This window comes from Ostrinia furnacalis, unplaced genomic scaffold (assembly GCF_004193835.3).
Source record: "Ostrinia furnacalis isolate ACB-3 unplaced genomic scaffold, ASM419383v2 OfSCF0519, whole genome shotgun sequence".
Taxonomy (NCBI): Eukaryota; Metazoa; Arthropoda; class Insecta; order Lepidoptera; family Crambidae; genus Ostrinia; species Ostrinia furnacalis.
Window position 1 is genome coordinate 117,308 of NW_021130758.1, and position 13,440 is coordinate 130,747.

The 13,440-nt window shown below is 37.9% G+C and overlaps 1 protein-coding gene across 3 annotated transcripts in view; it reads right to left on the reverse strand.

Moving 5' to 3' along the window:
* Positions 1 to 13,440, reverse strand: part of ago (F-box and WD-40 domain protein 7) — a 28,313-nt gene that overhangs the window by 12,468 nt on the left and 2,405 nt on the right. For 2 of the 3 annotated variants that reach the window (XM_028322799.1, XM_028322801.1), the window contains exons 3-7: positions 12,669 to 13,391; positions 12,500 to 12,586; positions 12,381 to 12,428; positions 10,512 to 10,672; positions 7,026 to 7,241 (exon numbers count right to left, since the gene is read on the reverse strand). In XM_028322799.1, coding sequence (XP_028178600.1) covers positions 7,026 to 7,241; positions 10,512 to 10,672; positions 12,381 to 12,428; positions 12,500 to 12,586; positions 12,669 to 13,391 — 1,235 coding nt within the window. The remainder of the gene's footprint in view (positions 1 to 7,025; positions 7,242 to 10,511; positions 10,673 to 12,380; positions 12,429 to 12,499; positions 12,587 to 12,668; positions 13,392 to 13,440) is intronic. The other variant, XM_028322800.1, reaches the window with a different exon arrangement.

The following is a 13,440-nucleotide window of genomic DNA, read 5'->3' on the forward strand; positions in this document are numbered from 1 at the left end:
TGATTCAACAGGCTGCATACAGGATGTGCGTGGGCGCATATTGTTTCGAAAGCTGTCTAGATCTGAGCAGTATTTGCGAAAGGGACAATATTATTTGATCCTCTAAAAACTAATTGATCTTTTTTGTATGTGCACTTTTAAAAATAAATGATGTTTTTTATTATATTTTGTCCTTATATTAATTATTGGGTCTATATTAGTTGATCTACGGATAAATTATGAATGATCTTCATTAAAGGTAACATAATATTTATGTTTAACATACTCTTTTAATATTTGGTATACAAAAATAATATTTGATCCTCTTTTTTAGTTATTGATCTTTAAATTTGTTAATTTGATGATTTTTATATCAAGTTTGCCTTTTAATATTGATCACCTAATAAATACATTTCGATCTATGTATAACTTAACTTTAAAATATATTTGATCTAACAAAAAATATTATTGGATAATATTTTTAATTAAAAAATTTCTTTTAATTTACGCGGTACTTTGTGGTTGAGTGACAATCGTCCGTCATTGGTTACTGAGGTGGCCAAGGGCTTAGCGGCCAATAAGCAAGCAGAATGATACATTGCCATGTTTGTTTAAATTACAAGCTTTGCTTAGTTTGGGACTAGAGGCGCTATGTAAAGTATTTGTCGAAGAGGAATACTAAGGATTCGAACAATATTTTCATTGAATAATGTTTCCGACAAAGGTTGTCAAATTGACTGACATGTTTATCGTATAGTACAGTCCACTATGAAAATTAGCTATGGTTTGTTTCAACTACCTATTTTAAAAAATTTTGTCACTTTCTAAGTGTTGAATTTTATGGAATTGGGAAACAACTACTATACCGAGTTTGATGCGTTCATGAGCAGACATTGCAGTTGAATATTCAAGTTCTGAATTTGATTATTCATTATTAATCAAATAAATCCTACTAGCTCGATTGATGGTTTCATTTAATTTATTTAAACCAGGTTACCTATAATAATATTTTTTCGTTAATTTATGAAAATATCAAATTAGCCCGTAATCCTGAATCCTGATACATAAAGTTAGCCAATTAATTTAACACAGGTACGACTGTACTCAGTGTTGCACTATCAAATGCAATTGACGCGCCTCTATGCCAGGGTTTTTATGTTCCTGGTCAGGCTTATACATCCCAAGCTAAACGAAATCCGTAAAAAAGTACTAAAGAGGATAGTTTTAAAGATTTCATAGCCTGGATCGAATCGATCGTATTCCATCTACATTTATTTTTTCATTTTACTGTTCAGGGACTTCGTTAAACTAAACGAAATACATAATAATGGCACTAAAAAGGACACATTAAATGCAGATTAGTCCAGTCAATGAATGCTTTAACGACGGTGTAGAGAGAAATCCCTGGAACACAATTTCTGACCTCGGGACTTTATTTGGACTAGTTAGGAGGTGAACATAGCAAAAGTCCCCGCCCTTAGCCCTTGAGCCGGCGGGAAGAGGGGGGTTTAAAGGTACCACTTTTTGGTTTTTCGCTTAATCCTCGGAAACTATGTGTCCTAATGACATGTCTACTATGAACCAAAAAAAGCTTATTTAATTTACTACAGGTGAGACTGTCAAGTTTTTCTATATCTTGTATAGTTTTCGCGGTATCTGCTCTAGAAGGTCTGTAATATNACTATACTACCCACCCAGACGTGGTCACGAGAACACAGTGTCCGTGATTTTCATTTAAAATAGTGCGAAAAATGTCGAAATTCAACGTAGAAAGTGCGTTCAGTGAGTTGCTAAAGAAGATGACTACGCTCGCTGCAAAGATAACAACACAATCATCGCTAATTGAGGCGCTAACCAAGAAAATTGATAGTCAACAACAGACTATTGACAACAATACAGCCACCATAACTGAGCAGAAGAGGGTAATCCACATACTGTCAACGAAGGTGAACGATTATTGTACAAAATCTAAGAGTGAAAAAGACGTATCGGTCAACGTGTCAACCGCTAGACGTGAGAGTGCAAGTGCGAGTGAGACAACTGTAAGTAAGGAAGGACCGTCATCGCATCAGAAGCTCAGCGATCGGGCGCTCCGGGCGACTCAGCGTAAAGAACGGGTTGCAACGAAAGGTGCGGCCCCACTTCATAAGCGAGAGCGGTCGGCTGCCCGAACTGTAGCGACGACGCCTCGTACCTCACATAGCCCGGCAGGTCCCTCAGACGGTAATACAAACACACTATCGATGATCGACCAAGAAAAATGGCAACCTGTAAATTCCCGGCGAAAGCATCGCAAATCAACTAAACAGGTGATTACTGGGACAGGTGAAGAAGACGAACTACTACAGACGATAGAAAGAACTAAAAAGCTTGGTCATTCAAACCTGAAACAAGTACTGAGATGGTAATAAGTTACCTAAATAAAATAACAAAATGTGAAGATTACTACGTCGAGAAACGTCAACTAAAGACCGATCGACATGCTGCATTTATAATTGGAGTTCCCGAGAGGCTATTCGAGCAATTCAAATCGCCTGCAGTGTGGCCCCCGCGCGTTAAGGTATCCGAGTGGTTTCTTGCGCGACCCCGCAGTCAACAGCGGGGGAGCGAATGAGACGACATCAGCGGATACTGAGCCGAGCGCTCAACGAATGCGTATGCCCATTTTGGATTCATCGACGCCAGTGTTGCCGTTTTAGCGACTTTGTCGCTAGATCTAGCGGATTTTCAATGTGTTCAGCGACTTTTTTTGTGGATCTAGCGACAAAAAATAATTTAGCGACTTCTAGCGATATTTTGATTGCAAAGCTGACTTACTACCAACTTTCAATAGGTAGTTGAGTGAAATTAGAATAAAAGAACAAGCTACTGTTTCGCTATGAAAACACGATACAAAAGAATTTTAGTACAAATTTAAGTGTACCTGCTAGCAACACTACAGACATGCCATTCGGTTTTTTGGGGAATTCCCTTCCAGAATTTTGTTTGGTCTCAAGGTGCGTTCAATCACAAATTATAGCTGTTCATTTGTCATTCATTCATTCTTTCATTAGTCAAAGGAAAGGAAGGAATAGCGGACTATTGTTACTTTTTCGCAGAACAAACCTGTTTTACATAGTGTCTTTGTGTGTCTTTGTTCAATTTTCGTAATTAATATTCGAAACATATTGTGGATATGGAAATTCCTTTAAAAAAGAAGACATATGCTCAAAAGTATAGACCAGAATGGGAGCAACAAGAAGAGTTTAAAATGTGGTTAAAACCTGTCCTAACTGATCCTACTAAAGCTTTTTGCTCGTTCTGTCACAGTGAAATATTTGCAAAATTAAATGATTTAAGAAAACATGCCGATACCAAAAAACACAAACAAAAATGTGAATCAATTTCCAAAAATCAGAAAATATGTTTTGCTCCTGCTTCTAAAACAAGTAGGTAGACATTCCCAAAAAGCTGAAGGTAAGCTTGCTTTATACATAACTGAACACTGTGCAATTTCTCAAATAGACCATCTGACAGAAGTGTGCAAAGATGCGTTCGCAGACTCAAAATCTGCTGACATAAAAATGCATAGAACAAAGTGCACTCAGATTATCACCCAGGTTTTAGCGCCCCATTTTAGAGAAAACCTTGTCAAAGATATTGGTAGCCAAAAATATAGCCTGATTTTGGATGAATCTACAGATATTAGTGTGACCAAATTCATGGGCGTTATCGTGAGATATTACAGTACGTCACAAAATTCTGTCGTATCTGCTTTTCTGTCTCTGGAGCCTATAGAACGAGCTGATGCCAACGGTCTTGTCTCATCATTAGTAAAGTGTGTACAATCGCACAATTTATCTCTCAAAAATTTGGTTGGGATCGGGACTGATAACGCTGCAGTAATGACAGGGTGTCATAACAGCGTATACGAAATACTTAAGAGGCAATACAATCTACCCCATTTAATCCTTATAAGATGTATCTGCCATTCCCTACAGTTAGCCGTCAGTCACGCATCACAGAACTCTATTCCAAAACATGTTGAATTTATGTTAAGAGAAACCTACAAGTGGTTTTCAATCTCATCAAAGCGCCAGCATGAGTACAAGGAGCTATACGGCCTCATTAACTGCGGTGACGAACCTCTTAAAATTCTCAAAGTTTGTGATACTCGCTGGCTGTCGATAGAACCGACTGTTGTCAGAATTTTAACTCAGTGGGAAGAGCTGAAGTTACATTTTTCAGTTACTAAAGATAAATGCTACACTGCTGATTTATTGAGTCAAATGTTCAAAGACGAAACTAATCGCTTGTATTTCATATACCTGAAAAGTATTCTAAATGACGTACAAATGGGAATCAAGATCTTCGAAGGAGAGCATACAGATCCTGTTAAATTATTAACCTCACTTATGAATCTATTGCGATCAGTCTGCAACAGAATATTGATACCAAATTCCGCAACAACTGAAAAAGATTATTTGACAATTAAAATTGATAACCACCTAAGTCCAGTACCTCATCTAGGATATCTGTTTGAGTCCCACGTTGCTAAAGCCAATTTACCATCTGAAACAGTTGCAACTGTTAGAAAATGTTGTATTGATTTCACCGTTCGTTTGGCAAAAGAAATTCAAAACCGTTTACCCAGCAATTACGTGNTACAAAAAGTAAAAAACCAAAAATTTTGAGTTGTGCCCCTATATTATTAAGGGTGCGATATAGGGCATCTCATTCAGTCATAATAGGTTACGTATAAAGTATCTACATAAGTATATTCAGTCGAAAGAATAACCTGCTTACTTCAGAACAAGATACTTAGTACATTCGAAGAATAATTGTTATTTATAGCACTGACGGATAAGCCGTATCGTGGGATTCGTGTCACCAGGTTATTAAATACCTAGTATACAATATGACACAGTTTGTTTACGTGTTCGCACGAGTAGCTTCCAATTACGCGACTGAACGGAAAGAGGTGGGAGCCCGTGATAGCAGTAGGGGCGGGAAGTCTGAAGGTTAGCCAGGGGCGCAGGCGGCTGTGACGCCCCACGTGGCGTATACTCGGCGTCAAATAATCGCACCTCTGCCGCTACAAACTTTAAACATGTGTCACACAATCTTGGTGCACCAACAATATTGGTGTTATTTGAAAGCCCAATAAATAAACTTAAATAAAAACACATTATTTTTTTATAAACAACTAACTTTCCACCCGCGGCTTCGCCCGCGTGGAATTTTGTCTGTCACAGAAAATCTTTATCGCGCGCGTCCGTTTCAAACACCGGGATAAAACTATCCTATGTCCTTTCCCGGGACTCAAACTATCTCCCTGCCAAATTTCATCAAAATCGGTTCAGTGGTTTAGGCGTGAAAGCGAGACAGACAGACAGACAGAGTTACTTTCGCATTTATAATATTAAAGTATAGATTAACAGGTACCATAAAAGTGACTTGAAAAAAGACCTCACTTGGGGCTCTCGTCTGGGACCAATTAGACCAATTTCTGTGGTTATAAAGTAATGATCTCACGTGTCATCTTTAACAGATGGATAGCGATTAATCCCAATTTAACAGTTCTATAGCCATAAAAGTTGTCTCAAGAAGCGGAACTACCTGTCGCTTTAAGAAGAGACACTGGATCCTTCTAAAGACACATTTTTGTGGTAAAAATCTTTCCTTTAATGAAATAAAGTTTAGAAATGGTACCAATATTGGTGGGAAGTGGGGAAGCATTCGTTTCAAAATGTTTATCGCGGGAGATGCGATCTATTTGACGCCGAGTGTAGTTGTCTCGTGTCTAACATATTTGCATGTATGGTACTTGGTAATTGGTGTCGGCCGTTTGGTGTAGTGGTTCGAAACGGACTACTATTCCGGAGGTAGCGGGTTCGATTCCCGCACAGTACAAACATTTGTGTGCATGAACATATTTGTTTGTACTGGACTGGGTGTTTTCTATGTATAATAAGTATGTATTTACAAAAAAAAGTATTTAAGTATGTTTATATCCGTTGTCTAGTACCCATAGTACAAGCTTTGCTTAGTTTGGGACTAGAAGAGCAGTGTAAAATGTCTAAGGATAAAAAAAAATTGAGAAGAAGAATGACAAAATCTCTATATGAGGGTCACTTCAACAAGTGATTCGTCTTTCAATCAGTCAGAAACTTTTGTAATGAAACAATACTTAATCGATTGGTTCTCAATTGCGGCATCATTGCATTTGATTAGTAGAATTTCTTTAGACCAATCACAGGCTTGAATCTAGACTGTAAATGCATTCTACTACTAACAATATGAAATTGAACTCTACTTGGGATAAGACCTTGAAATATTGCCCTAATCAATCTAAAGGAAGTCAGAAAACAAAGTCTGAAACTAGATTGAAATTGAAACTCAAGAGTTCGATGCATTCCAAATCGAAACTAAGTTCAAAACTCGATTGAAACTGTTCAAAAATCCATTGAAACTCAATAGTTCGAACCTTTGTATCCCAATATTTAGGTCGTTTCATAATCCGCAGTCCTTGAACTACGCAGGACAACGTATCTCGTCCCACTCCATCCTTATAAGCCGAATATTTTCAGGGGCACATAATGTTACTCACCCCTTCGCCTCCGCAGTATTTTAATATCTGTGTCAAGAACACTGCCCGGGTTGGGGCCTTTGTCCTTCTACAACTCTTTAGTAGTATTTTTCGTCTCGAAATATGATAATATCGTCCTTGAACCACTACACATAATATGTTTGGTGACATTTTAGGCAACTGTCTAAGTTAGCGTCGGCTTTCTTATACTTTCTAAAGGTGCACCGAAATTGTAGAAAAAGCGACAAGTATTACTTTGAATTGTAAAATTAAAAGAATCAAAGTGATCATCATTATTTAGTCTAACTGCAGGAGGATAACGCTCTCTAATTAAAAGGTAAAAGGCCGGATGTTTGCATTATCCTGTAGTCGCTAACGACATCCACGGGAAGAACGGATATAGTTCAATACTCCACAACACCACACGGCAAAATCTAAAGTTCTAAACGGAATCACACTCAAGTGGGAGTCCACTTACCTCCAATAGCGGCAAGTCCTCGCGGCCCTGAGCAGATCCTTCGGCTGGAGATAGCCCAGCACAGCCAGCGCCAGCTCCTTAGGCAGCAGCGAGATGAAGTCCCGCTGGAACAGCGGCTCGATGGACTCCATCATATACCGCACGTTGCTGGCTGCACAGCGGCTGATCAACGCATCTATGGCCAGGTTCTTCTCATTGTTCGACCATGACTGGAACCTGCGGAGAAAAACATGTTTATGACAAATTGAGCTCGCGATGGTACACTCATGGTGATGTGAACGATAGTGCTGCAACTATTTACGTGTCCCTTTTTTATTTTATTAAGAAAGCAACGACGTAACACTAAATAAAGCTTAAAGTAAATCAACCGTTCGGATTATCGAAATGCAATCTCCAAAAGATAAAACTTAAGATATTAACAATTTTTCTTCTATCAGTATACTAGCAGTCCGTCCCAGCTTCGCCCGAGGTACTTAATAGCCTATAGCACTCAGGGATCACGTACATAACCAATGGTGAAAGAATTTTGAAATCAGTCCAGCAGTTCCTGAGATAAGCGCGTTTAAACTAACAAACTTCAGCTTTATAATAAGTATAGATTTATAGCTGAATACTCACAGATGAACTCGCATGAATGTTAAAAAAAACGCGGGAATCATGGTCACACACATGGTTACAAGTCAAAAGCGCGGCGCTTCGACAGTACGTACAGGTACACTTGGACAACGCAACATCTTACGTGGATGCAGCGCACCCTCGGGTTAACGATCGATTCGCGTCTGTCTGTCTGGCTGGGGCGGGCGTGTCTAGACATTAATTGGGCTATGATTGGATCTGTGTCAACGGGTGGTTAATCTTTGGGGGAGCCGAATTAGTTATCAGATTGAAAATATATCATTAACGTTAAACCTGAATGCTTTTTTTTTTATTAGCTGACCCAATGAATTTCGTAAATGTAGAAATTAATGTAGGAGTCTAGTGTTGAAATATTTTTTCAAATCGGTCCAGTAGATTCGGAGCGTTTCAATACAAACAATCAATCAAATCTATCCTCTTAAAATTAGTATAGGTAGATCGTCCTCATTCTTTATAATCAGGGTTCGAAAATATCCGATATTTATTATAAATATCAAAATATCGGATATTTATGATATATATCAGATATATATCAACTTTGATATACAACGTGTCCCAAAATTCAAGGATAAGCCGGCGCCGCAGTGTGGACCTAGTCATGACTGCTTTAGGAAAAATAAGAAAAAAAATCTATCTCAATTATTTTTTAAGTTACACAATAAATTATGAAATTCGTCGAAAATTGACACCCCTTATGATATTTTACATTACCACGACTACAATTTTTCAAATACTTCAGTTTTTTTGTTTGTATCGGCAACTTAAGTAGTGCTGCTGTCCACCCCAATTCTTAAAACCCTCAGAATCCTTGCAGTTTTTACACAAAAGTTAATCAAAATATGATATTTCCTTAAAATTTTGAACAATTTTTACTTACACTCGACTTTGACTCGTCGNATCTTAATTGGTTAAGGAGAACTGGTTTTAAATTCAGTTGCAAGATTTATCTCATACTAACTTACAAGCGAAATGCTTGTAAAAATGGTACGCATATCTTTTTTGCGACTAGTTTTCTTAGAGTATTATACCATTTCGGAATCTTGGATAGTTGCGTCAACTTTATAAAAAACTTGCCGCAGTAGTGTTCATACTGTTTTTTTACAAAACGACGAGTCAAAGTCGAGTGTAAGTAAAAATCGTTCAAAATTTTAAGGACATATCATATTTTGATTAACTTTTGTGTAAAAACTACAAGGATTCTGAGGGTTTTAAGAATTGTGGTGGACAGCAGCACTATTTAAGTTGCCGATACAAACAAAAAAACTGAAGTTTTTGAAAAATTGTAGTCGTGGTAATGTAAAATATCATTAGGGGTGTCAATTTTCGACGAATTTCATAATTTATTGTGTAACTTAAAAAATAATTGAGATAGATTTTTTTTCTTATTTTTCCTAAAGCAGTCATGACTATGTCCACCCTGCGGCGCCGGCTTATCCTTGAATTTTGGGACACGTTGTATATCAATTTTGTATGAAAGCCATACTATTATTTTATTGTATTATTCATGAATACTATTGCATAAGTGTTACATAAACATGTTTTTAATGTTTTTAAAACTTAAAATCAGACAAATAAAGCAAAAACATAAAATTTCTTATAAATACGACAAACTCCACTAAAAAAATAAAAATCTTATGTCAAAAAGTACAAATACAGTAACAAATTTTAAAAGTTGATATATATCATTAAAACCGGCTTGATATATATCGGATATATATCCGATATATATCAAGATATATATCCCTTGATATATATCCTCGAACACTGTTTATAATTATGTCTGATGGTACTTCTGTGGCACTATAACTAGCTAATTCTACTCTGAAACAACAAAATGTCGTCACGCGGCAGCGCGTCCAGCCAAGTTCAAATAAAAAAACCGGCCAAGTGCGAGTCGGGCTCGCGCACAAAGGGTTCCGTAGCAGCAAATATAATAAACTTATTATGTCAATTTAATCAACCTATCTCAAAAACTATAAGAGATACTTTGATCAAACCAAAAATCGTTGAAAGAGTTAATTAGCATGCATCACCTCTATTTTTTTTAGAATTTTATACCCCGTAGTTATAAAAATAGAGGGGGGGGGACATACTTTTTACGACTTTGAGAGCTGATATCTCAAAAACCGTTCACTTTAAGAAAAATGTTTTTTAGAAAACTTTATATCATTTTAAAAGACCTTTCCATTGATACCCCACACGGGTATGTACATCGAAAAAAAATTTTCATCCCTCAGTTACATGTATGGGGGGCCCCACCCCCAATTCTTTTTTTTACTATTTAGTGTCATAATTTTGTAGCGGTTCATACAACACATATTCCCATCAAATTTCATCACTGTAGTACTTATAGTTTCCGAGTAAATCGGCTGTGACAGACGGACAGACGGACAGACGGACAGACGGACAGACGGACAGACGGACAGACGGACATGACGAAACTATAAGGGTTCCGTTTTTGCCATTTTGGCTACGGAACCCTAAAAAACTGGCGACACAGCCGCCGTGTGTATTATAGGTCGCGCAACCAAAGTTGAGGCAAACACATAATACACACAGTAATGAATACAGAACACACAAGTCATTCAGAATACACAAGACGCCGACGTAAACGATACAAATCTTCGCTTCTGTTACGTAGGTAGGGCAAGCTATATTTGGGACGTGTATAAGTGCCCTACCAAGGGCCTATGTACTTAAAAACTATTTGAATTTTAATTTGATCGCCTCAATTCTTGCTACGCGAGCTATACACGAAACATTCAAGTTAGATTTCAAGACAATGCAAATCGTGCACAATGGCCCAATCAGGAGGCTAAGTGCGGTATTCGATTGCCCTGCAAAACCTACCTGCTAAGCCATTGTTCCATCTCCGGAGGTCCTTGCATGGAGCTGGTGGATGGCATGCCGGCAGCCAGGGTCCTGGACCAGGCCTCCTGGCTTTGCCTGCTGCCTTCGGAGCAGAACTTCTTGGCGCATTGCGGCGGCGGAGGTTCGTACCGTCTCTTCCTCTGCAAGAGACACTTTATAACTAGCGGCAACTTATAATAATAATTTGCATATAAGGTTTGGATTGACGTCAAACGTCAAAGTGGGTCATTGGATGGTTAAATGCTGGCTTCTGAAGCCCTGATCTAATAGATTTCTACAACAATCGCTTCTCCCACTATTTCTCACAGCAGCAAAACCTATTTGCAGGATTATTGCTACTTCAGGTCTTAAGCCAAATATCAGAGGTTCCAGACTATTCACAAAAAAAATCTTTGTCATAAGGTCTAGCAATATTGAGAATTAAATAAATTTGTCACAGCCTGATACAGTGCGCAATTCTTGATTAAAATTTCAAGAATGCCCCTAATCATAGGATTAATAAGTTACTGAGTTGCATTCTTCATATGAATCAAAGCTGGGGAACTACAGCTGTCTTGTAAAAGACCTATTAACTAATTAAGATATTGAAGTTTATGACAATTTATACAAAAGAACAATGCCTGATTAGTGAAATATTCCACAGTACCTAATTGCAAGGTTGCTATAAATAAACGAATAAGAAAACAACTATATTTTCAGTAAGTCGCTTCATAATAAATATGTCATCAAGCCTGGCACGTCTAAAAATAATCCAATTACATTAATATGATATGAGGATTACTAATTTAGTGCTCCCGTTTTTCGTTGATAATTGACTTACTACGTTAAAAATGAAGATGTTTAGAAGACTACAGTTTCAACCAAATTTTGAATTATCTATTTCCTTTCCATTTATTAAAAAGTTAAATAAAATATTACAGTTTTAAATAATTTGATTAGGCAATCAAGACGTCAAAGACGAAATAAGCAAAAGTTCGTCGAAATGTATAGAAAACAGAGTCAGCACCATTTTTTCCTGAATTTGATGATGCAGTTTCTCCTTATGCAATATCTACAATCTACACTCACTTGGTGTATGGTAACGTGGCATGTGATGTGGTATTTTCATTTTATAGATTTTTTATTTCTGCGGGGAAAAATACACTTAATCCCATTTTGTGTATCCCATCTGGAAACCAAACCTAGGGCCTACCAATACATAGACCCACAATTTCCCTATAAACCACAGAGATAAAAAAGAGATCAAGAAATAATCTAAAAAGCTATGGCCGAGTAAAATCCCCCAAATGCTAAATATGTACAATGATAAAATGCTCACTCTACTCATGGCAAACCAAAAACGTCCCACAAGTAAAACGACACAACGTAATATTACTGAAGAAAACTAATATTGTGTCCTGTCCCAACGAATCAGCATCTACCTCACGGGACAACACCAATTACCCTATTCCGTATCGAAATACAATGTTTATGTATCGGGAGAACTAAATTAATAATACATGAGACAGATACTGATTACCCGATCATATATGCAGAATTTAAATAATGTCGTAAGGCGTAACGGTTCATGAATGTTTGAGCAACCATTCACCTGGAATTTTCAATAAATTATACCGACTAAAATGTAAACAAGGTGGAAAATTGTTTACGTCAAACGATTTTCTTTCAGGATCAAACCTATTTGGTGGGATTGTTTTTATGAAGATCTATCAGTTCGAATTGAAGAAAAAATGCCTAAGTTGAAATTTGAATAAAAATATGTTCTGAGAGTTCGATGTAACTGAAAAAATTCGTTTTAAAAGAACTTTTACTAAGGGACTGTTATAAGTTATTGAACATTTGACTTACCCATAGTCTTTCCGCATCTGGATCGGGCTCATCATCGTCTTCATCATCCTGGTAAATAAAAAAACAAAGTTATTACTTTGTTCATACCAAATAGCGGTTAAAAACTTTGAAATACAAACCTCATGAGACGACAGGCAAGTGCACCAGGTATCCTCATTCATATCATCATCCGATTCATCGTCACCTTCACAGTACTGCTTGTAGTCCTAAAACAAATGTGTAGTTAAACAATAAACAAATGCTTATTAATTTACAACATTAGAAAGAAACACCAAAAAAAAAACTCACCGATGACTTTGAACTCCCCGGCTCATTCTTTCTACCGCTGTCACTGAGGCCGAGCAACTTGTCAGCGTTGGACGTTGATGGCACGCTGAAGTCTTTGGTGCTGTCCGACAGAGGGCTGTTGCTCAACGCATTGGAACTCATCCCCGCCTCGGCATCCCGACCGCATGCACCGCTTTCATTTTCGAGATCTTGGTCGGCTTTATACATTTTCCCTTTAGGGAAGTCTTTCTTCTCATGAGTATTACTGCTTAACAGCTTCTGCATAAAGTCGACTTTAGGCTCCTCCACCGCCACCACGTAAGGCTTCCGAGAGTGAATCATATTCTTAATTGTAGTATTGCTATCATCACAGTCACTGCTTTTGCTGCAGCCCGGCAAGCTGTAGTCGTTGGGCATGGGATATGTTGCGATGGCCTCCGAACTGGAAGCCAGGCTCGAGTTGCCGCTCAGGCCGCCTGAGAAGTGACCCGCAGCTGGGTTTTTCCCATCCACCAGCATGCTCGAGCATTGGTTGATGATACGATTCTCCTCCTCAAAATCCTCACGTTCTATGTCGTCGATCGGCTGCCTACTACTACTTGGACTGTTTAGTTCCTTGTCTACCATATTGGCTTGCCTATCAGTCTTATTCTCTGCATTGGAGAAGGGCGCCTGGCCGGGCCCCTCAAATATATCACACTTGGATTGTGAACATGATGGATCCATCCTGCAGTGGATATTGAACTGAAAAGATACATTTGTAAGAATACCAAATTATAACACATAAATGCAC